General features: G+C 39.2%; 2 protein-coding genes and 1 non-coding gene across 7 annotated transcripts; 2 read left to right on the top strand and 1 right to left on the bottom strand.

The window, feature by feature from the left end:
- Window positions 1–332: 332 nt before the first annotated feature.
- Window positions 333–414, top strand: trnas-aga (transfer RNA serine (anticodon AGA)). Its single transcript has one exon. It is a non-coding gene; the product is annotated as a tRNA-Ser (tRNA).
- A 175-nt stretch (window positions 415–589) lies between these two features.
- Window positions 590–11,079, top strand: cfap418 (cilia and flagella associated protein 418). The gene is made up of 6 exons (XM_061263226.1): window positions 590–811; window positions 3,412–3,508; window positions 3,654–3,712; window positions 4,026–4,091; window positions 6,395–6,490; window positions 7,292–11,079. Exons 1-6 carry the CDS (start codon window positions 678–680, stop codon window positions 7,449–7,451), a joined length of 612 nt encoding a protein of 203 aa, XP_061119210.1. The 5' UTR covers window positions 590–677; the 3' UTR covers window positions 7,452–11,079.
- LOC133142148 (T-cell differentiation antigen CD6-like) lies at window positions 10,523–27,710 on the bottom strand. Of its 5 annotated transcripts, none has more exons than XM_061263186.1 (18): window positions 27,456–27,710; window positions 20,560–20,637; window positions 19,128–19,415; window positions 18,664–18,975; window positions 17,812–17,856; window positions 17,108–17,266; window positions 16,256–16,375; window positions 16,014–16,133; window positions 15,484–15,558; window positions 15,222–15,356; window positions 14,964–15,038; window positions 14,684–14,761; window positions 13,888–13,968; window positions 13,598–13,687; window positions 12,419–12,499; window positions 12,160–12,273; window positions 11,257–11,426; window positions 10,523–11,158 (listed from the first exon to the last, which is right to left on the bottom strand). In XM_061263186.1, exons 1-17 carry the CDS (start codon window positions 27,505–27,507, stop codon window positions 11,275–11,277), a joined length of 2,055 nt encoding a protein of 684 aa, XP_061119170.1. In that variant the 5' UTR covers window positions 27,508–27,710; the 3' UTR covers window positions 10,523–11,158; window positions 11,257–11,274. The 5 variants fall into 5 exon arrangements, with proteins under 5 accessions (XP_061119170.1, XP_061119179.1, XP_061119161.1 ...); XM_061263195.1 differs by having other exon boundaries at window positions 11,265–11,426; XM_061263177.1 differs by having other exon boundaries at window positions 10,523–11,426.

The raw sequence follows: 27,710 nt of genomic DNA, 5'->3' as shown, positions 1-27,710 counted from the left end.
TTGCTGAATCTAATTATAAATTACATTTTGTCAATTGCTTGATTGGGTGCCTAATAGAGGGCAATTACTTTTTATTTGACCTTTTTTCATTAAATTAATGAAATCATTTACACATGTACTTTGTGTTTACTCAGTTTCCCTTAGTCTACTTCTGCTTTTTCTATAAAGATTTGAAACAAAATGGCATTCAATGTGACAAATATGCAATATTACAGGAAATCAAGAAGTATACTTTTTTAATACTTTTTAATGACACTATTTCTATATTACATTTATAATACAGTAACGACCTGCTCCATGCTGAAATGTGTGGAATTTTCGAACTATAGTATGTAGTCGTGGCCGAGTGGTTAAGGCGATGGACTAGAAATCCATTGGGGTCTCCCCGCGCAGGTTCGAATCCTGCCGACTACGGAGCGTTTTGTAGGCGCTCAGTCAAACGAAGAAATGTAAATCTGAGATCTGACTTGATGTAATATGCAGTCGTTGCGGGACTTGACGGAAGAAAAAGTAGCCAACATTACTTGCGATTTAAGAACTCATAAGATGGTTCCTGAAGGGCAAATTAAACTGCGCGCTCTGTTTTTCGTCAGGGCGTGCCCGTGCACGAGGGTTCATGGACATGGAAACGTCCCGGATAGCGTTGCTATCATAGCAACAACAAAGGCTCACTCAGCATGGCCGATGATTTGGATGAATTGCTGGACGAGGTGGAATTAAAGTTCTGCCGCAATGTTTCAGTGACATCGCCGTCTCCTTCCGACATTAAAGAGACCAAAAGAAAAACAGAGGGAAACAGCGGAACGTACTGGTATTTTGCTCGCTTGAATTTCAGTTATATTCAAGGATACGCGCGGGTTTTAATGGATTATTTTACCAGGATTTCAAATAGCTAAATCCACGTTGACAATGACTTCAATGAGTTCCCTGTGTAAATTAGGCAGTTATACAGAATTCCACGGTATTCTGAAATCCAAACAGGAGAGTTACCTATTACTTAAGCAAACTAGCTAGCTAGCTGCCTTAAATGAGGTAATGTTCGTTCGCTCAGTTGCCATTTGTTACGTTGAAAACGCTAAATTAACGTTAACGTTTGCGTTAGCGTTATTATTTTAACATATTAGCTACCTATCCCTGCACAACAATAGTTAACAGCAGGCTACAATGGTAGCTAGCAATTGCTTAGCTAGTGGTAGCTATTTAATGCAAGGCTAACGTTAAGCCCCCTCGTTAAGTTCTGAGGCTAACGTTAGCTAGCCAGTGGCCAGTCAGACTTGCATACTTGATCGTCAGGTGACATTCTGCTTTAAATTTACGATATACGAAATTTAAGTTAACGACACACCAGCTAACTTATTGATTTGCCAATGAGCTGAATTTGGAACGATTCACCTAACATACCGTATGCAAGTTGTGTAGCTTGTTGACATTATTATGACGAAATGGCTACAGAAAATCTGTTCCAGCAGCTGACCGGAGCCCCAACGTGGCTTTACGTTTTCAATTGTTGTCGTTTTCAAATGAAAGCTCTATTTTGCCACAAAACTAATTTGGTTACCATACACGCACACACATGGGGGTACGTTTGTGCTTTGCATAGTGTAAAACCTAATTTCAACCCATAAAAGTTCTCTTTCTTGTTAGTTTAATTATTTATAGAAGTTACTGATGATCGCTTGTACTTTAAAATAGCTCCAAAGCCGCGTGTACCGTTTTTCCATCGGTTTTCAATTTAAACTCATATCCAAGTTTACCATTACCACCCCCCTGGCGCATGAAATAAGATTATTAATGATACATATCAGTTTTAGTTTAGCCTAGTGCTGTATTGCATTGTTTGAAGGCAGATGCCATCTCATTTTGACAGCTACAATGGAGTAAAGCTCAACTAGATACTGAGGGTTTTCTGTGCTAAGTTAATAGCCTAACGTTCCATTTCCTTTCGGCGATGTTTTAGGCTGCGCAAAGCATTTTTATTTCAGCAACAGGGACTTCTCCCATTCCATTGTGTTTCAATTAATACATTTGTTTCTGACGGTACGGATGGTGCAGTGGGTGGGCTGCCGCCTCACAGCTGGGTTCGAATCCCCCCCTCTCTGTGGAGTTTGCATGTTCTCCCCGTGTTCGCGTGGGTTTCCTCCGGGTACTCCGGTTTCCTCCCACAGTCCAAAGACATGCAGGTTAGGCTGATTGGAGAGTCTAAATTTCCCATAGGTATGAGTGTGTGAGTGAATGGTGCGTGTGCCCTGCGATGGATTGGCGACCTGTCCAGGGTGTATTCCTGCCTTTCGCCAAATGTATGCTGGGATAGGCTCCAACCCCCCTGCGACCCTGTTCAGGATAAGCAGGTTAGGATAATGAATGAATGAATGAACATTTGTTTCTAAGCTAAAAATATTTTTTTTCTTAGCTACATTACTTTGGCAGGTTAGCCATGATATGAGCTAGATAATACCCTATGAATACCCTATAAGCCCCAACCAAAAGCATCAAGCAAGGTACAAAACAGCAATTTCTGCTTTTTGCAATTAAGCTCAATTCTGTTATATCATATCATCTTGCTATCATTTTGGGTAACCTAAGCTACCCAAAGTGCACCAGTTATTCTAAACAACTGATTTAAAATGATTATATTTTTCAATAGGGGATTAATTACTAGAACTCATGATCCTAAAATCTTTTCCCTAGACTGCCCGCAAGCATTGCTGTTCACTTTGGGGAAATGATTGGGGGCCTGTAGCGTAGTGGTTAAGGTAAGGGTAAGGTAAAGGACTGGGACACGCAAGGTTGGTGGTTCTAATCTCAGTGTAGCCACAATAAGCCACAATAAGATCCGCACAGCTGTTGGGCCCTTGAGCAAGGCCCTTAACCCTGCATTGCTCCAGGGGAGGATTGTCTCCTGCTTAGTCTAATCAACTGTATGTCGCTCTGGATAAGAGCGTCTGCCAAATGCCAATAATGTAATGTAATGTAATGATTGGAATAGCGCATTTGTTGCAGATAAGTGGGTTCCCTTGATGGGCATTAAATATAATTAACTTCGTAATGGAGTCCAATCTAAGTATTACAGGCACATTTTAAACATGGCAGCTTTGTTTTTATAACTTGCTAAGATATTTGCAAGTACATGGCATGTTTTGTGGAAATTGGTCAAATCATCAAGGTGGAAAATCACATACACACTTTTGCAGTATAGATGCATTGGTTCCATGAAATGAGAGAAATCTGGGGTAAAAAATATTGATTTCACAGGAGGGGCCAAAATTGCTCATTTGGAGTAACCTTTTATCAATGTGTGTAAGTAAGGTGCTTTTGCCAGAACTGGGGAAAAAAGTGTTCATTAATCTTTAGTTGCAGTTGTGTTTGCACTGATTAACACATCACAACTAATCCTACCATACTCTTTTTCAGTTCTACAAACCAAGTGGCACATAAAAGCTTTGACGAGGATGACATTGATTCTCTTCTTGAGGATTTGCTTGATGATGGTGACCCCCTTGACTTGGATGTAAGTGTTTATCTGTCCTTTACAGTTCTCTTCCCAATCCTTCGCCTAACCCTTGATGATACTTTCCTGTGGGATAGTACAAGCTATCCTGGAGATACCAGTTAAATTGTTTCATACTATTCTTCATTTATTGTGAAATTTATAGATGCCCAAAGCAACAAAGAGTGACTGTAAGAGTTCTCCGTCGCAGCCAGAAGGTAGAAGGTATGTCAAGCCATCAAAGTAGATTTTTATTTATTTATTATTTGTAGACCATTGTATCCAGGGCCTCTACATGGTGCAATTTACTAGTTCATGCAATGTGATGCACTGAAGCTTTGCAGGTTAAATGGTTTGCTCAAGGGGCCAACGTCTGTTTCTTCAAACTCGCAACCTTCTGGTCACAAGCCCATTTCTGTTCTATTTCACATCACTGCTTCATTCATGTTTCTTTACAAAAATATGAGAACTCCTTACATGTCGGAACATCAGTTATTAAATTTTGTTGTATTTTTAAATATTTCTTTATCGTTTACAGGTGCTGTCCAGTTTTTCTTGGGGGAAGTTCTGTGGCAAGTGGCGTTGGAACGAGTACTTCACAAAGGCAAGAACAGTGCTTCATTGTAGTGGTGAACGAGCTTCGGTGTTAAGCCTTTCTTCGTTTTTAATGAAATTGGCGCTGAACGCGAGGCTGAGGTTATCCAATTCCCGCTCTAATTTAGAATATCCAGTTCCAGCCTCCGATTTGGGAGAGTGAAGACGGTCACGCATCTCCTCCGGAACACATGGTCGCCAGCCTATTTCTTTTTACACCGCAGCCCTGAGCCATGTTTGCATAGTTGAATCGGAGGGAGACATCTCATACGGTGGATGCCTGCTCCACCCGTAGAGGTCGCTTGATAGGAGTGGTAAAACAGGGACCCCTAACCAACTGACCCTCCTGTACCCTGGGCATCGCAATGGCAATTACACATGGCACCTTAAGTAAACCAGCTACCCAGCACCCCAGAGCCAAGTCTTTCTTATTGCCTGTTTCCATATACTGTGGCTGTAGGCCATGGAACAGCACATGTATCCTGATATTTAAAAATCCCATTATAAATATTGAAGGAGAATAAAAGTAATTGGCCTTTTTTGCCTTTCATTCTGACTGCTGTATGCTTTTAGGAAGACTACATTATTTGAACAGATTTTGCATTAAATACGATTTCCCCCCAATAATATTTTATGAGATACACATTTGCCTCGTGTTGATTTTTTGCTTTACATGTATTTAGTTTTTATGAAAAGTATTTATTGTACTCTACTTGTTGCCAAGTCAAAGGAAAGGCTATGATAACACTGCAGAGACTCGAGAGAGGGGACCACATTTTAGGCTCCGTACATGAGGTATTGACACAGCTGTTATTTTGCTGAAGTGACACTATTCTTATACGACTGCACACATCTGGAAACATCAGCATCACGCACACCAGAGCAATTAATGATGTTCTGTGGAATATGAGAATATAAGGCACTGAGGAAAAGCCACTGGGTTATTATTTGCTTTCTCTTGAAAAGACAAATACATGTCATCAGTGTAGAGCTAGCACTGTTTTGGAAATATTGATATTACATGTCTAACTGTGAAAGGCTTATTTTTTTAATGTTTTATATAGGTTATGCCCTTATAGGGCACTCTGAAGGATAGCTGTTATTGCTCTATGTTGCCAGCGTTTTCACCAAGTGGCTAAAACAGGCTTTTGAAGCTCACTTCCTGGTATTCTTGAGAGACATTGATAACTGTGGTTGGCTCTAGTGTGGATCTTTCAGCCACCCATTTCAATATAAGTCAATGGTACCAATACAGTGAAATACAAAGTCAATAAAGAACATTATATTGTTTCTCAGAGTTAGCGAAATTTTGGAACAAAAACTATGGGTTTTGTTGCTATAGCCGGCTCCCCTCGTTACAAAATAAGCGTTTACCAGATTGATGGAAATTTCACAGTAAAAGACGGAATGAATGCAAATATACTGCCGGTGCATATGAAAACAATGTTTAATATATTGTTGAACCTAATGGGGATGTATCTTAGTCGATTTGGCTAATGCTACACTAAACTAATGGATAAGCACTTTAACCTGTGTACAGCGCCCTTTACCCCCATGTTACTGTAACCACTTCTCACCATGCTGTGGTGGACATTTCCGGCCCTGCTAATCGGGCCTACTCCCACATTGGAGTGCTTATGCATACATAGTTACAGGACTGTAGAACAGTGTAATCAGAAAAGTCTCTGTGGAAAGGTCAACCACCTCCATGCACACCCCCTCTGCCCCAGCACATACATATGAATTATATATCTCCCCACAAAAACAGGGTCACTTGTATTTATTTTTTCACAATCTCGCTCACTTTCTGTCAGGAATGGGCTGTTGTTTTAGGAAGCAAAAACCAGAAGCAGGGCCGTCATTAAGGGAACGCTGGTGTTTGGATACACGCACAGGGGAAGTGTCGCAGAGCAAAAAAGGCAACATGGTTTTAATGTGCCTCCATGTTGTGTTTAAGCTCACTGCGGCAAGACGTCCACACAGGACTGTTTTACTTCTTCACCGTGGTCTCGGTTTCCGCTGCACATTCCCTTCACTCATTCCAGAGGCAACCATAATTCTTTCTAAACATTAAACACATTTGCACTGAGTGTAACAGGAGACTATAAATATCCAGTTTTTATTCTTTTTTTCTTTGCTTTGGTGTATGTAAAGGACTCTTTCGTGGTCGAGTTATGATGCATTATATGTATTTGTTTTAACACTAACCTGTAAAATATGGGCCTTTTAGGAAATAACGGATTCATTTGAACTCCGTGTGGTGTCAGGCATCACTGAGGATGTTTATTGAATGGTTCTGTTCCGTCCTCACAGGGCTTGCAGTCAGCTGAGATGCACTTCCTGTGACTTCCGTGTGATATCGTTTGATGATCAGGAATGGGACTCTTCCTGCAATTACCTGTTTTTCAGGTAAGCTCATGTTGCCGTGGGGAAACTGAGAACATCCGAAGATCTTTTTGTCAGTACAGCTTTAAAACTACTTTTCCCTGCCAGTTTTTTATTTATTTATTTTTTCACCACCAGAGGGCAGTGTTGGCTCTTTTCTGGAGCAGTAAAATAAATAATCAGAAAAGCTCAAAAGCCAGATGCTTTTAAATGGTGGTTTTAGTTTAGCGAGTGTCCAACATGCTAGCCAGACCACTGGGACAGAGACAACCAACAGGGCTGTAGTGCAGATCGAGTCAACCTGTCGGTTTGGCAGAAGTGAATGTGTCAGCATGAATGGGACCTGCATTGGGCCTGTACATGCCCCCTTGGGGCGGTACTTGTGATATTACAGTTTGACCAAGTCATTGGTTCAAGGCCTGCAGCCTTGGTAACTGTATGGAAGACTCTAAAAAGGCCGCCTTCTGGCTGTGGACCCCCACTGATATAACAGTTGGATACTTTGTGTAGCTTGTACAGGCCGACAGTGGTTGGCTGCCCAGTTGAACTTGCTCACTAACTAAAAGTACTAGCTAACCTCTGACAATTCAGCTCATGCTGAGCGTATTAAAAAAAAAAACATTTCTACACTGACAATATTTATTGGAAATGAATTGACCCGGAAATCAGAGCTTTCCTCCGAATTCAGCTCTCCCTGCTGCTCAGAGAACGGAGGAATGGCCCACTAGTGACATAGCCTGGCTGAGAGGTATTTTCACGCGCAGCGTGGAGAAGGCAGGGGCCTAGTGGGGTTGATGATGCTTACTCTGCCGATGTGTCTGTTAGAAACAACATGCCCGACCGCAGGAAGCTGCAGGCCAAGCTGAGGAGGAAGAGGACCGCACGAGCCTACGCCTGCCAGTGCAGCTGGCGCTCCACACTCAGCCTCAACGACCTGAGGGACCAGCCCGACCTCAAGTGGGTCTGCGGGAAACACGAGGCCTAAGGGCTCTCAGCAGTGTCTGGGGGGTTATTATTTTTTAAATAATCATTTTTTTAACCTTTAATTGGCGTACATCACTGAACTAATGCGCAAAAAACACATTCGCACACCTCTGTAATGCCCCGTGATGGGTTTGAAAGCATGGGCAGTATTTCCGTTCACAAGGTTGTTTTGTCCGGAATCAAACCTTTGTCCATGCCGACAAGTAAAAAAAGGTCTCGCAGGAGCATTACAAGAGTGTGCAGACAATTTTTGGTCCTGTACCTGTGGCAACTTTTCAATGTATATGTGACACGTGTTGTTACATTGCATCACAAATCATGTCAGACATTTTGTATAAAACACCAAGACAGGTTTTTTTTTGTTTTGACATATATGCAGGGTGAATTCCAAATTGTGTACTTTGTTGCTGTGCCACATGAGCACTGCTGCTGTAAAGGCAGTGTGACCCGTTGGCAGTGTGAATCATTGGTCAAGGCCGGACCAGGCTTGCCCTAGCTCTGTTGATGCATTAAGTCAATGCTAGCTGTCGGATTTGGGGCCCTTCTGATTGGCCAGGGTCATTGCGACCCCCCTCTGTTTTTTTTCAGTGGGAAGCTTGAGATGGAGAATTTTGAAACGGACTGCAACTTCTCGTGGTCACGCTGCCCCCAAATTTCACCGCTTGGCCTCTTGCCGTAATATTGTGTAACTACAAGGGCTCCAGTTCTCTCCATTGTTGTTTTTGTGGTCAGCTGCTGGTCAACTGCCTATCTGCCTCTGACAAATAGCTAACCAGTTTTAGAAGCAGATGACCGCGGCCTGTGAGAATGGTTCCTTAGGTGGGAACCTGACGATCCTGCACATGCTTTCCTACATTCAATCAGATGCACTTCACCATTTTAATGGCATATGCAATTTAATCAAACCAAACTGTTTTTTTTGTTTTTGTTTTTGTTTTTTCTCCCTTCTTTTCTCTCCTCCCTCCCCAATTATATACTAATTAAGACTCAAATCTCAGGAAAAGAAACATGAAGCAGCATGTATTTTTCTTAAAGGTCAATTGAGCTTTGAAAATAATCTGTTTGTCCCCAACTTTACCATTCTCCCCGTTTTATAAAATAATAAATATATCATAATCAAAGATGTAAAAAAATACTATTCATAATTGATCTGTGCAACATTTTATGAATAGAGCAGTTGGTTTTTATTTCCTACTTCCAACTTTAATGTTTGAGGTATATGGTATATAGAATTTGTTTGTTTTTTGTGGAATAATAAATAGGAGGGAAAAGCATTGCTATGTGAAAATAAGTTGTACAGAGTAAGAGATATTTCAATTGCTAACATTAGAATTTACCATTAAATGTCATTGGGTGAGTATTCCGCATAATTCATCAGTAATTCAAGTATTTTGTGAAGTTCAATGCAGGCATCACATACACGTAATGTAGCTTGTGTCTAGAACTTAAACTGTTATCATTTCCTCCTGAAGAATACCACACATCAACCGTGCTGTTTGAAAATTAAAAATCAGTTGTTTGTTAGTGGAGTACTATTCATGGTTTGGGGCAGTGCCTTTTTATTCCTGAATATAAGTTGCTTGCCTGGTTGTTATATAACATAAAAGCAAAACAGGCTATTCAAAGGACTGGAAGTTACTAGAATGTTTCCAAATAATACTGCAACAATAATACAACTTGCAGGTTTAGTTTTTTTCCTGCCAAACTAACTTTAAAAAAACAACTGGTAGCTACTGCAACAAGAGAAACATATAAAACCAAAATATGTGTTTTATGTTGTCTTTTCATACCTGTATGATATAGCGTCTCTCAGCCTCGTTTGCATGGGTCCAAATACAAAATAATATACCCATTACTGTTGTAATTACCACAGCAAGAACAGATCCACAACCTTTTTTAATTGCATTACCAGGATGGTAGTAGGTCATTTCGAAGCAGGAAGATTCCTTTACAACTTTCTGTTTCCCATCATTTGATATCTTATTAATATTTTGCAACGGGAATGTAAACCGAAAGCTGGATTTGACTAGAAATGTGGAACCAGAAACAAATTATACTAAAGCAGGAAAAGGCGGGTATCTTTACTAGCGTCTCTCAATCAGATTTTCTTACAGTGCAGTCCGCATATGTTTGGACAGTTGGTACAATTTCTGTTCTTTTGGCTCTCTAGTCCAGCACATTGATTTGAAATGAAACCATGAATGTAAGGTTAAAGTGCAGACTGTTCACTTTAATTTGAGGGAATTTACATCCAAATCGGGTGATCACCAAAAGTAATTGTCAATTCTCAGCTGAATAGTCAGGTGTATTTATTCGCTTCCTTAGTGCAGGTATAAGAAAGCTTTCAGTATCTTGATTCTAGGTTATTGGTGTTTGTCAACATGATTTGTGCCAGTGACAGTCAAGGAATGTGATTCCTACACACATCACCCAATATGGATGTAAATTCCCTCAAATTAAAGGGGACAGTCTGCACTTTTACCTCACATTCATGGTTTCATTTCAAATCCAAAGAGCTGGACTACAGAGCCAAAAGAACAGAAATTGTACCAAATGTCAAAATACATATGGACTGCACTGAGGGCATTTTACATAGGCTTTGTCACAATAAGCTTCAGAGTTTACCTTGGCCTGATCCCCATAGGGCCAGAGGCAGCAGTGGCAAGGAAAAACTCCTTGGCAGACATTTAGGAAGAATCCTTGGAAGGAACCAGACTCGGTAGGGGGGGCATCCATCCTCATTGGCAAGAAGCTGTAATTTCCACTGCTAGATCTCCACACGGCAGGCAAAACGGACAAAACTAACATAAGGTGCCAAATTAATCTGGGAAGGTTAATTTTGGTTTGATTGAACTGCAGATGCCCTTGAACAGGGTAATGTGATTGGATCCAGGTGTGAGTCTGGGCTAAGTCTGGTCTTGAATGAGAAACTTTCAACAGGATTCTTCTGAAAGTAGCATTAGTGGACAATAGGGAAAATATTCCCCTTTAGTCTTAATGAAAAGTAACGCTCTTGTGATGAGGACATTGACTCTTAATTAAATGGCGATCAGCAAAATGACCCCTCAAACTGAAGCAAAAGATAATAAAATTTTAATAGCAAGACAAAGTTGAAAACAGTTGAATCCCGACCTTTTGAATCAGTGCTGCCATTAAAAATCACATTCTCAGTCTGGTAGCCAAGTTATCCCTTAGTGTATTTGGCTGTCTGGGTTCTTGTTGGCATCAATCATTTGTATGAGGTGGATGGCAGTTCTATACACGCAGCTTTACCGCAGATAAAAATGCAGTGGTGTGAAAGGTATAAGAGATTTGTTATTCATTATTCATTATTTGTATTACATTTTTTTCACAAATATTTATTTTTCAGAAAATGGTGAAATGATTTCCTGCCCTTCAAAGAATGGGTTGGTATTTTCTGACAGAAATATGTAAAATATTTGTACATTTGTATTGCATATTGCTTTGATGTATGTCTGATCGGAATTCATATCCGATGGCTGTGTGAATAACCATGTCAGGATGGGCACCAAAATTAGTTTGAACTGTACAAAATGTATTTACAGTGTCAGTTTCTTTACAGTGTATAAATTGTGTAAAATCAAATAAATAAAGCATTCCTTTTGTCATGTTTTCGTTCATGTGGCGGAATATCTTGAGACTGCATTTGCTGAAAGACATGACATCGGGAAAGTCCTCCACTAAAACCTAAAAATAGATATTTTAAGGTTAACACAGTCATATATCACAGCTGGCAACACAATAACACTAAAACAGCTTCACTGGGTTGTTATAAGCAATCTTACTTTTGAACATTTTGCATTTCACAGTATATAGTTTGCAACATCATCATAGTCGCTGTCTGAAGACGATTGGTCAAAGTCTTCCCTCACAGCTGGGCATAGTGGCTCTGCTTGTCCCTCAGGAATGTCGTAATCATCATCGTCATCTCCAGATGACGTGCTGGACGAGTCCCCTGAGGTAAAAACACATTTCTGGCATGTTATTACACTCACCTACAGCACCGAACATCACGTCGTAAAGCAATCAAAAATCTGTCAGCACTTTAAAGATGTTGGGTTACATTTCATGTTCAATTATACTGCTTTCGTTTCACAGTCTGTTTCTACAGAGTTTCATGTCAGACTGGTGTGAGAACTGATACATTACTACCAGCCCTCCATGATGTGCTGGGCTTTCTGTCTGCACACGATACACAGGTTTATAATCTTGTTTCCACATAGCACAATAAATCCCTCCCCCCTGGCTTCAGAAGCTATGAAAAAATGCACTTTTAATCTTCAAATAAAACATAACTGAGTGCAGTTCTTGCTGCTTATTGCCCAAGAGCTGTGAACTAATATTCTTTCATTGGTGGAATGTTTTCATTATGTTCAGTTTGTTTGTGACAAATTTTCTATTAAAGCCACACACAACACCCACTCTCAGGGGGAAACAAAAAAAAAACCCCCCACCAATCTTTTGTTTCTTTTCACTGGTTTTTACTTCCTGTTAATTAGTTTCAATATTTTAGTTTATTTTATATTCTCATTATTAGTATTAATGAGTTTGTATCTAAGTATGAATGGCGCATGCATTATACTACAAGATGATTAAGTGGCAGTGTACATACAAATGTTTACAGAAGCAATCTCAGATGTAGTTCTACCATTACTTTTAATACTGCACAGCTATATAAAAGCAAATACCGTCATTTTGGGGACTTGGTTGGAAATGGCAGCTGGTGAAGCCAGGGTCTTGGTCTTCTGTCTGTGGCTGGATGGGGTCCTCTCTTTCTGCCAGCTCTGTAGGAGTTCCTTCACCTTGTAGGGAGATAGAACAGGGTATTTCTTGGTTAATTTAAGTGAATGTTGGTTTATTTGGCAGTGAACATTCAGCTTGATAATTGGTTGGTTATGAGGCTTTGGATTTGCTCACTGCATCAAATTCACTGACAATGCAACAGACCTTGTATGTGCAGCTCAGCCTCTCTTTCTATGTTCTCGTAGAATTCTCCAGAAGACGTGCTGGAGGAATCGAATGAGTCCACTACAACAGTGACACAAGCGTTAGATTCCCTCTCTCTGTCCCTCACCACAATCCCAGCTCTCTGACTCCTTGCTGTCTCCTAGTTTGGCATTTACCTTTTCTGTCTGTCATATAAAACATTTAAGTTGATGATGGGTACAACTTCAAATATTTTGTATTTCTAACAGATATAATTAATTTGTGTTTTTTGCACTCTCAAATGCAAGCTATTGCAGTCCATATGGTTCTGACAATATGGGTCATGACAGGTTGGCCAGCCATTATGCTTTAAATAGTAAAAATGACACCAGGAAATAGTCTTGACCGTGATATGCAAGGTGTGTGTGACATACTGCTAATTCCGGGGCTTTCTCGTGCAATTCAATCAGCCTATTCTAAAACCAATCGATGGTTTTCATGGATTATATGCTGTCCAGGTTGTCTTTGATATAAATCCCACAAGCTGGAAAAATGCAGACTTGTTTTTTTTTTTTTTTTTTTGTATTTATTTGTGTTTGTAATCATTTATGGCTGTTATACTACATTGTGGTCCCTGGGGTACTGTATTTCATTATGTTTCCTACATCTGTCTGTAAGGAGAATGAAGCATTTAAATCATTTTAATGAAGTGAATTGTTAAAATGATAGCTACAGTGCTGGCACAGTTTATGGATTGGCTGCATTTATAAACAGTTTGACAATGCTATATTTTGCAACTATTTCCCATTTGTCATAATAAATGTAATATGTAATACATTTAATATCAACATAAAACAAAAATAAAATTCAGAACTAATTAGGATTTGTTTTAAACAAGTAATCATTACACCTACTATTATATATTGCTTCATACCAACATAATTGTTAATTTCTTTGTCTAGTAGTTAGTCTAGTACATAAAGTGATAACATTGCATTGAATAGAAAATAAAAGATTTGGCTTGTATACTTTATTTGTAATTACTGATGGTCACAGAATATCATTGCTACTTGTGGACAAGAAAAAGTTTTGAATAGGGGATAATTGTACAATTGTAACAATGCCTTACTGAATTTCTTACCGTACACTTGTCTGCTACAATAAGTCACATTATGTTAAATAAGTCAAAAAGTATATTACCCTGAGAATGCCGGTCTGGTTGGAAGTTGGTGAGGCCAGGGTTATAGTGTTTGTTCTGTGGCTGGATGAGGGGTTCTTTCCCTGTCATCTCTTCAGGAAGTGCATCACAATCCAAACATATACAACGAGCAGTGACAATAAACATAGTGAGTACTTAGGCAGTATGCCATCTCCATTGGCTTAAATTGCACACCCAACAGAAAATGTTGAGAGCTACTTATAAAATCATGCAATAATCTCAATTTTGAGCGGTCAGAAATGGGGGTGCACACGGGGATAATGCGACATACCTTGTACGTGCCGCTCAGCTTCCTCTCCTGTGTTCTCGTAGCATTCTCCAGAAGACGTGCTGGAGGAGTCAAACGAGTCGTCTGCAATAGGGACACAACCTTTATTCTCTCCTATCAGTAACGTCAGGCCTGTTTTCCTACAACAGTGTACCCTGGTTAGTGCTGTTCATTTTTGTCTGAATCATTATTTACAAAGATTTCTTAATTCTCAATAATGGATTTGCATGCACAAAAATGTTCTGATGTTTTATGGTGGTATATTCAGTGAAAATGCATTTCAAACGATGTCAACTGCTGGTCAAAAATAATATATATTTTTCCAATAATATGTGGTCAGAGTAGGTAAGGTAGGCAAAGAGTATTATTCCTTCACTGTGTCATATTGGCCATCTAAACACATACCTCATCCCACATTACTTGTATTTATGTGTTTTAATGTTAACACGATGCAATGGGGATAAAGGTTCATGAAATTTTTTTCATTTTGCTGCATTTTCACACGGTCGGACATCAAAAGCCTAAAATCAAAGTTTTTGTCCCAACATTTCGGAGCTTACTGTATATTACAGAATCATCTTTTAAAATCTCTCCAAGGAATGATTTCATCGCTTTTGAAGGGACTCGATGGGCATTCATTTAAATGTTCTATATTAACTGCGGCTATTTGAACACTATTGTATGTCATTTTCACTAGAGATTTTGCATGGCAGTATTCATTATTGCATTTAAACCTCAAGTTATTTGAATACAGATATTTTACATTTTTATGAAGGCAAAAAATGAAACATCCACCGACCTAGTTCAGGGCCACACTTTGCTCTCTGTGGCTGAAAGGCTTCCCCTCTCTCTGCCATCTCTACAGGAAGTGCATCACCTTGGAGAAAAACATTTGCAAAATGCAAAAAGGTGTAGGTGGAGGGGGTGACCTTTGTTCATTTGTACACTTGGCTGATGTCACATTGTCAACAGATTCCTTTCATGAATTTATTAATTACTATAGATTTGTTTTAGCTGGGGTCAGTGATGACCACTTGTCCAGCAGAGTGTGTTAGACATTCAGTGATGATGCGACAGACCTTGAGTGTGCAGTTCTGCCTCTCTTGTGTTTTCATAGCACTCTTCAGAAGACGGGAAGGAATCAAAAGAGTCCGCTGCAACAATGATACAAGCCTTTAGATTCTATTTTGTTAATGGCTGATCAGCGATCACTGCTCATTTACCTTCTAGCTTTCTCTTGCATGTCAACATCTCAAAAACGAGCTACTGCTTTAAAGAAATTTGTCTGTATTGTATTGTCATATTATTAAGTAATATTTCCTCCCGGAAATACGTACCAGTTGGGATGGCATGGTTTTTTGTATCATTGACTCCGCTCATGTGGTTTTCCCCTAATGTTGGGGGTCCACCTGCTTGTTCGTGGCATCCAGGAAGTCCTGCATTGTCAGCTGGACCACTGGTGTGATCAGTCCCTGAAATGTACATTTTTATGGTTAAATCTTCATCACCATATTCGTTTTTTTGTTTGTTTGGGGTTTTTTTGGACAAGAAGCTGACCCATTTGCGTATTTGTTATGCAGTGGAACAGACAGGTCTTACCTTCTTCAGTAAGACAATATAGGGATGAAGGCTTCAGTGTGGGGCTCCTGTCGTCACCTCTGTTACGTAGAGAATCTTTGGGAAAGAGGGCATTTTCTTTAAAAGAAAAGCTCAAGGGTGACTTGAAGGCAGCCATTTTAACCAGTTAATTCATTTTTTATCTTTGTGTTATGTTAAGAGAGTTGGTTGCTATTTCACAGTACTCCAATGGAGTTGCTCTGGGGCAATACAGTGGAGCATAGCTTGCTGACTGGAAACCTGCTTCTCTGGGCATCACTATGGGCAATTGTACATTGCCCTGTGAGACTCCCATCATGGGCAACGACCCAGTTACAGTTTTAATCACAAACTGCTGAGTGGATCATTTGTCAAATGGTTAGTGTTAAAGCAGTATACACCACCCACTATAATTTCAGCTTTTATAAAACTACCTGTAAAAGCTGACATTATTTGACAGCTGGCCAAAATGCCAGATACTAAAAGGGGACCTATTGAAGCATCAGAGCAGGGAATTCACAGCATAAACTCACTCTTGAAGGTGGCCAAGGCAACGGAAGGCTCTACGCTGAAGTCGTAGGGCTCGTAGTCCGAGTCAATGGAGTAGTTGCCAAGGCTTTGCTGGGCACACAGGGCTCTTGGGTTCAGGAGGACTGTAAGTGAATAAATGCAAATGTGTCAGCTTATGTGAAAAGAAGGATGACTTCTCTTCCATTCGATATGAAAGCCAACACAGAGACAAGCAGGGGGCAGGATTGCAGGGGCACTGACTGACCGTCGTTTCTTGTGGTGTCAGTGGGGAGCTTGTGGGCATCGTCTGCACTCCGGTAGTCATTCTCCTGCTGTCCTGTGGATGAATGCAGGCTGTGCTTGCTCTGCTCCACAGCTCCGGAGACTATAAACAATTAGAACAGTTCATACCACCTTAAAAAGCTCAGACCAAAATCTGTCTGTCTAAGGGAAAATACCTTCACACAGGAAAAGTTGAAACTGTCACAGAAAGACAGAAGAGCACAATGTCCTTGACATTGACAGATCAGTCTGTATCTAAGAGGTTGCTTCCTGCACGCTAACAGAAAGACGATTCAGACAAACATCTGGTAGGCATGGTAACCTTGGCCAAACCTGTAATTAGCTGGCAGGGAATCTATTCTGCCATTAGTCCCAAATACAACTCCACACCATGAATGCACTGCACATGATGTATATGTGTTGCTGATCCCGGCTGTGGTTCAGTAGGGTCAGGTAACATGCTCAACGATGGAAGAACGAAGCATGTTACTACATTTCCTCTTAGCCGACAGAATTAGTCCTATGTCTATAGATGAGCCTATGAATGTGAATTAAACTTTCCTACAGCTGTTATGAATAGTGGTAGCTTTACTCCTAGCAGCTTTTTGTTACTTTAATATGCTTTCATGCTCAATATGGTAATATTAATGCATTGTCTGTTGTGACTCATAAACCACACACTGTACATTGATGCGTGTGGTGACTATGATGCTCACCAGATCCTATACAAACGTTTGTCAGGTGCTGTTGAGTGATGCATGCGTGGCGGGCAGATGTAGCCCGGCCACTGTGAATCGTGATCATTGATGGCAAGGCTGTGTGAGAGATGACTCACCGCCTCTCTCTCTCTTCCTGAAACGCCAGCAGAAGATAGCATTCACAGCCAATGCCATCACCAGGAGGACAGACAGGATGATGCAGCCAACCTCCGCAGGGGCAAGTCTGGGGCCCTGGGAAGGGGGCACTGTGGTCCTCAAGGTGGTAGACCAGACGCCTGTGAAAGCACACAGATTAACAGACCTGCATGTTGGAATACTTCAACTCTTTATCTTATTACATTTTTACATTTAAAGAAGTATACATTTACTTCTACCAATCCCTCAGCATTTTAAGCAAAACAGTTGAGTAAACTAACCGAACAATTTCAAAATAACCGTTTGAAAAAATTGTATGAAAAAAAGCTTTGGTTCCAAATTATTGTCAGTAATCTACTGGAAGTTAACCAGTGTGTAAAGAGCTAAAGTATTTTAAATAAAGTAAGGCACTTTACTGAAGATTCAACTATCACTCTTCAACTATCAGAGCTTCAAGCTGAATTCAGCCATGTAACATGGGTCCATACTGTAATTTGTATAAGTTTACAAAGTCACCTTGGGAGAAGGGACAGGTCCACAAAACATTTTTCATTTTTTAAAAAGGTGAAAACATTTTGGATAAATACTGTGTGAGTGCTATTCTGTCTCATGTCATACTGCTTGCTGCTCAATACCCTTATACATGAGTGATGTGCATATGTTTTGCAGTTGAGATGGTATTTACCAGTGGTCACAGCAACAGTGCTTGTGTGTTGTGCTCCAGGTGACTCTAGAGAGGAACAAATGTACAAATTTATGAAACATCTACAGGACCAACAGAAAACATAACCCCAGCGTCCAAAATGAACTATCAGGCATTGCTGAGGATGTGAACCTTGCTAATGTGCCCATTACTATATTACTAGTGTGCTTGGATTTCACATGGCTAAAGTTTTTTAGATTCAGCCAGAGAAGGGATCCCAGTTTCTGTCTCATTGCGTACCATTGCGTCTGGACAGTTGGGTACAAACAGTTTGTCTGTACAAGTTAGATATAAAGTGACCTTTGACTCAATGTCTGTGAAAGTCTGACTAGCAGACTGATGTATGAAAATAATTTCAGGCTGATATCACATTTTGGGGTAACTGTTGTCTGCGCTCTGATGAATTGAGAGAGGGGTTGTTTGTAATGAGCAAAAACACAGTTGGGCCTACCAACCAGGGGCAGAGATGAAAAAAATGGACAATCAATATTTTACACAATATTTTCCATTGTGTTTTTCCTGTTGAACTTGAACCAGTAAGACTATGCCACTCTGACTGCCACTGACTGGTTGTCTTTTGTTTGTTTTTCACACTATTCTCTGTAAACTCCAGAGACTGTTGTGTGTGAAAATCCCAGCAGGATACACAAACCAGTCTGGCACCAACAATCATTCCACTGTCAAGGTCACTTAGATCACATTTCTTCCCCATTCTGCTGTTTGTACTGACTACCATAACAAGGCTGATTGACAAATGCATTTTATACATCATTTGTCTCAGAGAAGCACTTGAATCTTAAAATTAGATAACATTCTGTTGAATTTTAGTAGTACCTGAACAAACAACCCCCGCGTCCTCCCTGTGTGTGCAGCTTGAGTTCCTCAGGGCAGAGCAGTTCCATAGGTTCTTCTCCGTTCCAGTGCAGTTGACTTTATCCAGGAAGATGGGGCCGCTCCCCACTCCAAAGCCTCCGCCCTCTCCCGTCACACGGAAGGCAGAACCGCAGTTCAGCTGTCTGCAGACTACGCTCGCGTCCTCAAGATCCCAGCTGTCATTGCACACCGTCCCCCACTTCCCAGCATTCCACAGCTCCACCCGTCCCTCGCAGCGGTTGGAGCCTCCTACCAACCGAACAGTCTTGTTCACTGAAAGGCAGATTCGTCAGCCAATAAGATGACCATAAGGTCATAACCTGATGCAATTCTCAACACCAAAAATAGCCAACATACTTTATGTAAGGATGTTTTGAGTCATTCTGCATTATATAAAGAAAAAGAGGAAGTAGAGATGCTTTTACATGAGGATTTGCAGACGATCTCGGTCACATTGGTGCAGCTGCTTTGAGAGACCTCAGTGCAGTTCATCAGTTTGGAGTCGCTGTAGGTGCAGTTGGTGAGGCAGGTGGCATTGTGCAGTGCAGTATGGCTGACTGAAAATGCTTTCCTGCATCCAAGGTGTCTGCATATTTTATCGGCCACCTTCCTGACAGATTGAGGAGTCAGCAGTACCGCAGTCCACTCCGTGTGGTTAAAAACCCCCAGTGTCCCAGAGCAGTTGCCGGATAGCTGTGGTGTGAAGGCATCAACTGTAGGAGAGGAATTAACACGGGAATCAAAGGAACAGCCAGACCTGGGATCAATTCCATTTTAAATCGGCCAATTCAGGAACTTAATTTAAATTCAATTAACTGAAGATTTTCAGTTCAGTAGATTGGATTAGAATAAATTTGCCCCCAACCCCAGTGACAGCCAGCTTCTCCAACCACCTGCCACTACTGCCTTTAATAGGTCAGTAGTGTGAATCACCTAGTGGTCATATTTGGCCTGCCTAATGTAAAAACAATATATGGTAGGATTTTGGTTATTATATTTTGGAGGCATAGTCATTAGACACTGCTGCATGGCTTGGAAACACGCACAGAGAAACCCTGCTGTGCTAGACTGCTGCACAGTAATGCAAAGCAGCACATGCCACATCCTGTGACTCACTTCCTGTGGAAATGTGAGAATTTACCCTAGATCCAAGGAGGACCCGATGAGAGGAGCTGTTTTTAGAAACTCCTGCACCAAATAACCCCAATGCGGTTTAGCAAATGTGCTTTTCCTGTGCTCTGTTTGGGAGTGTTCAAATTGCCAGTTCTTGTGATGACATTGATGTCCATTTTCTTTTATAAAAATGGGATACATCATGGCAAGCCATGAGAAGAGGTTTGAGATAAAATAATGTTATTAATGAATTACTGAATAATTAGTGAATAATTCATTAATACAATTATTTTACTTCTCAAACCTCTTATGGTTTTCCATAATGTATCCAATTTTTTTTTCAAACAAGTCATCCCTGTGAATCAAATACAAAATGGAAATTTCCCCCCAAATTCGTATTTGTAGATGAGTTTATATTCATAAACAATTAAGGTGTATTGTATGTCATCAGTAGCAATCCTCATTACTAACTGCAGGCAAAACTGTACAAAATATAGCATTCATGACTTTCTGTAGATAAGCAATTCCACACATGTACTGTATTCTTTGCATGTGTCACAAGCCTGTAATAAACACAAAATCTTGAACATGAGGGAAATAGGAATGAATTGAAGTGGTGGGAGGTTGAGGAAGAATACTGGCAAGCACTACTGATGGAATGATTGTGCTGGACAGACACAGTGGGAGGTTAACAGATGGGTGTTATGCTTAATATAAGTTATAGCTGAACAAAAACAGACTCACTTTCATTTATAGCAGGTTCATCAGTCCCTTCTGACTGTGAAACATTCTTTTGTGAAGGGGAAATGATGATCTGAAGGCCTACAGGACAGGAGAAGCAAACACAAGACACGTTTGAGACTATAGTAGGCTTACAGCTACGATCGCCTCCACACTCTTCTTTGAATTGTGGCTCAGACTTCCTACCAAAACCTTACATCTGAGTAATCAACGCAGCACAACTAATTTATGTTATGGATGCAAAACTTTACGTCATTCGCTCTAAAAGGATGTTGTGTAATATCCTGTGGAAAAGAAACGCGCTGGAGGGAGACCCACATTGTTGTAACACAGACCTGAGAAATGTGAGATATTATCCTTTGCTCATAATCCTTTCGGAAAGCTCTCAAAAGGATTGTGTACCACTGCTTCTGAGAATGAGACTAAACAAAAAACATGTTCGACGCCTGTCATTCATACATTCCGTAACACTTGGGCTCGGAATAAATATTTGTTTAATTCTGTAAAGCAATTCATAGAAAATGTTTGTTTTTATATTCGCCAACACAGTTAGGTAAGTTCAGTAATAATCAATGTTAACTGAGAAAACTGTGTTCATGAAGAAAAAACAAATGCTTTAATTTAATTGTAAGTGAAAGCCAAAGACAAATGTTTAGTGAATATAGGCCATAGCGAATGTAAGCAGGCATTTAACAGCTTCTAATTTGGGCTTATTTTATAGGTAAATCCCCACTTATACAGTACTATTTTGTCCAATATCTTAATAAGTTCTATCCATGTTGCATTTGATATTATAAACACTATTCAAAGAAGAAAGAAGAGATTTAGTCATATTTTGATAAACAATGTCAGCATTATCCAGAATAGGCAGTAAGATGAGTGATACATTTTTTTGTAATACTGAAAGAAATAAATGTTTTTAAAAATTTTCTCACAACAGCATCAATATGTATACTAAATTAAAGATGTGAATCACCAGAAAAACAGCAAGATATTTTATTGTCAATTGTAAGTAAAAAAAAAAAAAAAACACTAAACATTACAGCAGATTATTTTAGGAATTTTTAAAATGCTGTTTAATATGAATAATATTACACGACTTGTTGCCGTTAACAATGAGTTTATGAGAATAAAGCCAGCCCTGCACTGCATTACAAATTATATCATATTGAAGAATGGATTGAATTTGTGCTATTTGTGAATGTGATGTATAAATAATTGTATCGTCTGTAATACTACAGTCAGAACAAATTAACAGAGAGGTCACTAATGAATAACAGTGGTCCCAGGATTTACCCTTGTGGAACTCCTTTATCATGAAATATGACTGCTTCCCATTTAAAAGAACACGACATGGATTTGGGGAGCGGTGCAGAGGGACAGAGTAGGACGGCCTGTAGTGTAGTGGTTATGGTAAATGACTGGGACACGCAAGGTTGGTGGGTCTAATCCCAGATGTAGCCACAATAAGATCCACACAGCAGGCATTTATATAGCACCTTTATCCAAAGCACTGTACAATTGATGCTTCTCCATTCACACACACACACACACACACACACACACACACACACACACACCGACAGCAATTGGCTGCCAGGCAAGGCCCCGACCAACTCATCAGGAGCATTTGGGGGTTAGGTGTCTTGCTCAGGGACACTTCGACACAGCCCGGGCGGGGGATCAAACCGGCAACCCTCCGACTGCCAGACGACTGCTCTTACTGCCTGAGCCATGTCGCCCCAATCACAGCCGTTGGGTCCTTGAGCAAGGCCCTTAACCCTGCATTGCTCCAGGGGAGGATTGTCTCCTGCTTAGTTTAATCAACTCGCTCTGGATAAGAGCGTCTGCCAAATGGCAATAATGTTACGTAATGAAGCATGAAGTCTAGCGAGGATACATATGAACAGATAAAATTTCTACATTTCATAAATACTGAAATTTTAAATGGACAAAAAGCATTGTATAAATTTTTGCATAGGTTTTGGATATATTTTTGGACCCCTATATATGCGTAGACCATATCCTGATGAAAAGATTATAATTCCCACTTGAAAATAATGAAAAGTGAGTTGCATGAGTCAGAACCATTTCAGGATAATGGTTAGATAAGACAAAGATGTCTTATGGAAAGGCATTTTGCTTTAAATCGCAACAACTTGTTATTTCAAAAATACAAAAAGTCAAAAGTTTACATACACTTGTAAAGAGCATGTATATCAATGGCAGTTGTGAGTTTCCAATGATTCGTCTAATTTTTCTGTGATGGAATGATTGGAACACATACATCTTCTGGAAATATGACAGAATCTGCTGGGTCAAAAATGTACATACAGCAAGTTGAATTATCAATTTTGGTGATGTAGTAAGTTGTGTCAATCAAATTTGCTTTGTGGCATGGCCTCTTTACTTCTTATTAGTTATTAGTGACTACAGCAGGTGACTTCTCTGAGCCCATTTAAATAGGGCTTGTTTGATACATTATTATTAGACTCAGCCACAAATGTGGGAAAGTGTGCTCAGCACAGATCTGAAAAAGCAGATCATTGACTTGAACAAGTCAGGAAAGTCACTTGGAGCCATTTGGAGGCAGCTACAGGTCCCAAGATCAACTGTGCAAACAAAAAGTATAAAGTACATGGCATAGTTGTGTCCTTGCACAATAAGGAAGAAAATGCAAGTTATCACCTGCTGCTGATAGAAAATTTGTCAGGATGGTCAAGAGTCAGCCAAGAACCACCAAAAAGCAGGTCTGCTGAATTAGAAGCTGATGGGTCACAGGGGTCAGTGTCCACAGTCAAGCGTGTTTCACATCGCCATGGGCTGAGGGGCTGCCATGCAAGAAGAAAGCCCTTACTTGCAGCTTGACTGAAGTTTGCTGATGATCACATGGACAAAGAAAAAGCCTTCTGGAGGAAAGGTCTGTGGTCAGACGAAACAAAAATTTATCTGGGCCCGTTTTGATGCCAGTGGACCTGGAGTTTACAGAAAGTAAATGGAATAATGAAGAAGGAGGATTACCTCCAAAAACCTAAAATCATCAGCCAGAAGGTTGGATCTTGGATGTAGTTGGATGTTCAAACAGGACAATGACCCCAAACACACATCAAATATGGTAAAGGAATGGTTAAATCAGGCTAGAATTAAGGTTTTAGAATAGCCTTCCCAAAGTCCTGACTTAAACCCCATCGAGAACATGTGGACTGTGCTGAAGAAACAAGTCTGTGTCAGAAAGCCAACTAATTTAGTTGAACTTCACCAATTCTGTCAAAAGGAGTGGTCAAAGTCAACCAGAAGCTTGCCAGAAGCTTGTGGATGGCTACCAAAAGCACCTAATTGAGGTGAAAATGGCCAAGGGACAATATTAGCATTGCTGTATGTATACTTTTGACCCAGCAGATTTGGTCACATTTTCAGAAGACCCATAATAAATTAATAAAAGAACCAAAATTCACGAATGTTTTTTGTGACAAAGAAGTAAGTGCTCCAGTCATTCCATCACAGAAAAATAAGAGTTGTAGAAATGATTGAATTTGCCACAAAGCAAATTTGATTGACGCAACTTACTATATCATCAAAATTGATAATTCAACTTGCTGTATGTACATTTTTGACCCAGCAGATTCGGTCATATTTCCAGAAGATGTGTGTGTTCCAATCGTTCCATCACAGAAAAATAAGAGTGGTACAAATCATTGGAAACTCAAGACTGCCATGACATACCTGTTCTTTACAAGTGTATGTAAACTTTTGACCATAACTATCTAAAATGCATGTAGGTGCTCAGACTTACCCGACAGATGGTAAATAACTCATCTGTTATTTACCATCTGAATGCGATAGCAGCCTGGATGCGATAGCAGCCTTTATAAAGTACATTTATTTAATAAATCAATTTAAACCATTAATGCTTGTCCTTACTTATGATTCAGATTTGATTTGAGTAACAAATGATTGTACATTTGGATTATGGAAGAATAAGAATTTATAGAATATCTTTATCAGCTTGTCGCTGTTCATTTTCACTTCGGCCTCTTTCTCTTAGTCTTTGAAGCAGAAGGTCAGTCTTTAATAATTCATTATTAAATTAGATAATTATTTTCAATGAAGTATCCATGATCAATCATTTACTTTTGTATTATAATTCATTTTTAATTTGATGTTTAGCCAGTGGCTATTATCTTTTGCCATGTTCATGAACTAAGGCTTTTTCACAATACGGCTTCGCGCTCAAAGTCACAAAATCATTGTAAAGGTGCATATACTATATTTCAGAGTTGAAATAGCCTTCCATTTACTAAAGGCCTAGTTCAAGTATAAGTATTTATAAAATAATTCTAAATATGTACGCTAAAAGGGCAATAATAACATTGGTATATCCAAAGTAGTTAGTTGTATTTAAGCGTATGTTATTCTTAAAATGGGGAAAATATCTTAATGATGTCATTTTCTTGACGAAATTGCTAAATAAAAATGCAATGATAACAAATGTGTTGTATTTTTATTAGACAGGTCATTTTGCCATGAATAATCATTGTTTATTTGTAAGATCTGATGATAGGTAAGATCACATCCTGGCTTATTGCTGGTGGTACCAGTGCTGGTGTCATTTAAGAAGATTTAAGAAAAGTGTTACAGTTGAGACAATAATACAAACGGCACGATTGCAATCAGTCCCCTGTAATCACACCAGTTCATGAAAGCCACGCATGATTGTCCAATGCCTTGTTTGCTAATACAGCCACCAAATCGGATTTCTGTATGCTCGATATATGATATAATTTCATAGTTCAAAGTAATTTCAATAGGTCACCTCATTCCCTGTACACGGTATCACCTGTCTTTTCAGGAACCTGGCCACTTTTACAGAGGGTTTTTTGATGAACTGCAACAGTTCCTCATTCAATTATGATAGCATACTATTATCTGACTGATATATTGGTTCACCATTAAAAATGCTTCTAGAGCCTAGTATCCACATTGTTCATCGTGTCTGTTTTTCTGTCAGTTCCCTTACAGTAATGGAATATACTGAGTATTTTGGAAATACTGTACATTAACGTTTTTGAAAATTGACCGTAGATATATCACAGCAATGTAAAATTATGTTGGTATATTTCCCATATAACAGTGAAGTTTTGTAAAACAATACACTTTCAATATATTTCATGGAATGGACTGGCTAGTTGTATTTGTTCACTTCTGTTTCCAGATGCATTCAATCAAGTCAGTATTGAAGCAGGCAACAATAATAATAATAATTGTAGAGGTTTAATAATAACATAATAATAAAATAATAATAATAATAATAATAATAATAATAATAATAATATTATTATTATTATTATTATTATTAGTAGTAGTAGTAGTAGTAGTAGTAGTAGTACTAGTAGTAGTAGTAGTAGTAGTAGTATTATTATTATTATTGTTATTATTATTATTATTATTATTATTATTATTATTATTAAAGGCCATGATTCATGAATGGTGCATGAAGAGCAAGATAACAGCTATTTAACACTGTAATTCCAACACATTACATAATTTACATAACATTCCCCGTTGTCGAGTAAAAGTGGGTGCTGTTTTATTGCAGTTTATTATTCTTGAGGCCTCATGGAACATAATTTATATCACCTTGGTGCCATAAACCTTTAAGAAGTTTTTGAAATTTTACTCAATCTAATTTGAAGCTATGAAATCTCATCCTCTAAATATATATTTAAAAATATAACTCCCTTCTGTCCCACCACAAAATCTGAAACATGTAGGGAATATCATCTGAAAATCATAAACGCGTGATAAAGAAATCATTAGTACGCACGTTTGACCATTTTGATGGGAAAAATTTGAATGTCATCACTTGAGCAGCCATTGTTTTACATCCTAGCATATTTCAGATGCTAGGTAACTGACACCTGTGAAAACATTGTGAATTGTGCTCACTACTGAATTATTGCCAGGTCTGGTTCTTGTTTGATCGGTGGTGTTTTGTACCATATTGTGTTTGATGATGAGTAAGTGCCATTCGAACCAAGACCAACCAATACACTATTAAAAAATAACAATAATTAAAAAATAATTGAATTCAGTATACATCCTTGCAATGCATATACCTGGGTCACTATTACCTTTCGGTCTCAGGTTCAGGTACATTAGAATGAGGAAATCGGGCACAGTGTACTGCAGATGAGACAAAAACCTTGGGAAAAGTTCAGAACTGGGTAATGCAATGATACACCCAATTTCTTATATATTTATATATTTTAGAAGAGTTAGAAAAGTAAGTACCCATTTTTTTTTACAACACAGTGCACAATAATATTCAGAAAGACCATTGTAGTGCAACTTCATATACAGAAGTAAAAATGAATGCAAATAGAGAAAGTAGGCTAAGACTCAAATAGGAAAGAATGTAGAATAGAAAGCAAAGAAAGAAGGTTGTGTAAAAAAAAAAATGTTTTTAAACACACTCATTTCAAAAAGCAATTTAACCTATATATCTAGTCTGGAATTTTGTCACTGTGATTTCAGGGGATGTAAAAGGGAGTTTGGTAACAACTTTGTGCTTCAACTATTAAAGTCATCCATACACAGTATATTTTGTATATGTTCATTATATTGCCAGCTTCTGCCAGATTGATTTCTTTAGTTGACTGTAGATCAGAACTCATCATCCCAGGAGACTCCCAGCCAAAACAGAAGGTTTTATAAAACTAGTAGTGAACCAGTAATGAAAATATGTTTCCTACCTTCAAGAAGTCAAGCATCACCATGGTCATCATGTACTTGTTGAGGCATGACAATTCTAGTAACTAATAACCAGCAACTAACCAGCCTGAACAGAAACATTCACATTTAAATCATTAAAGGTTCCCCTGACAAATAGGGTGCATTACCTTGACAGAGACTTAGAGCTTGGAGAACAATTGCCACCTTCAGCAGTTCCATCTGATAACAAGCGTGACAGTTGAGGGGCCCTATTTGTTGTTAGCGTGAGAGAATTTGTCTGAAACTCAAAATAGTCAACAAAAGACGTGATCTAATGTATCCTTTGTTTAATCATGAAAAACATTTGTGAACGAGCAACTGCTGCTGCTGCTTGTCTGCACTGCAACATGTGGTTTCCTTTCGCTGCTTGGTGCTGTCGTGGG

The sequence above is a fragment of the Conger conger genome, chromosome 1 (genome assembly GCF_963514075.1).
Source record: "Conger conger chromosome 1, fConCon1.1, whole genome shotgun sequence".
Classification (NCBI taxonomy): Eukaryota; Metazoa; Chordata; class Actinopteri; order Anguilliformes; family Congridae; genus Conger; species Conger conger.
Note: the sequence above shows the minus strand (reverse complement) of the source record. Positions and strands in the feature narration are given on the sequence as shown.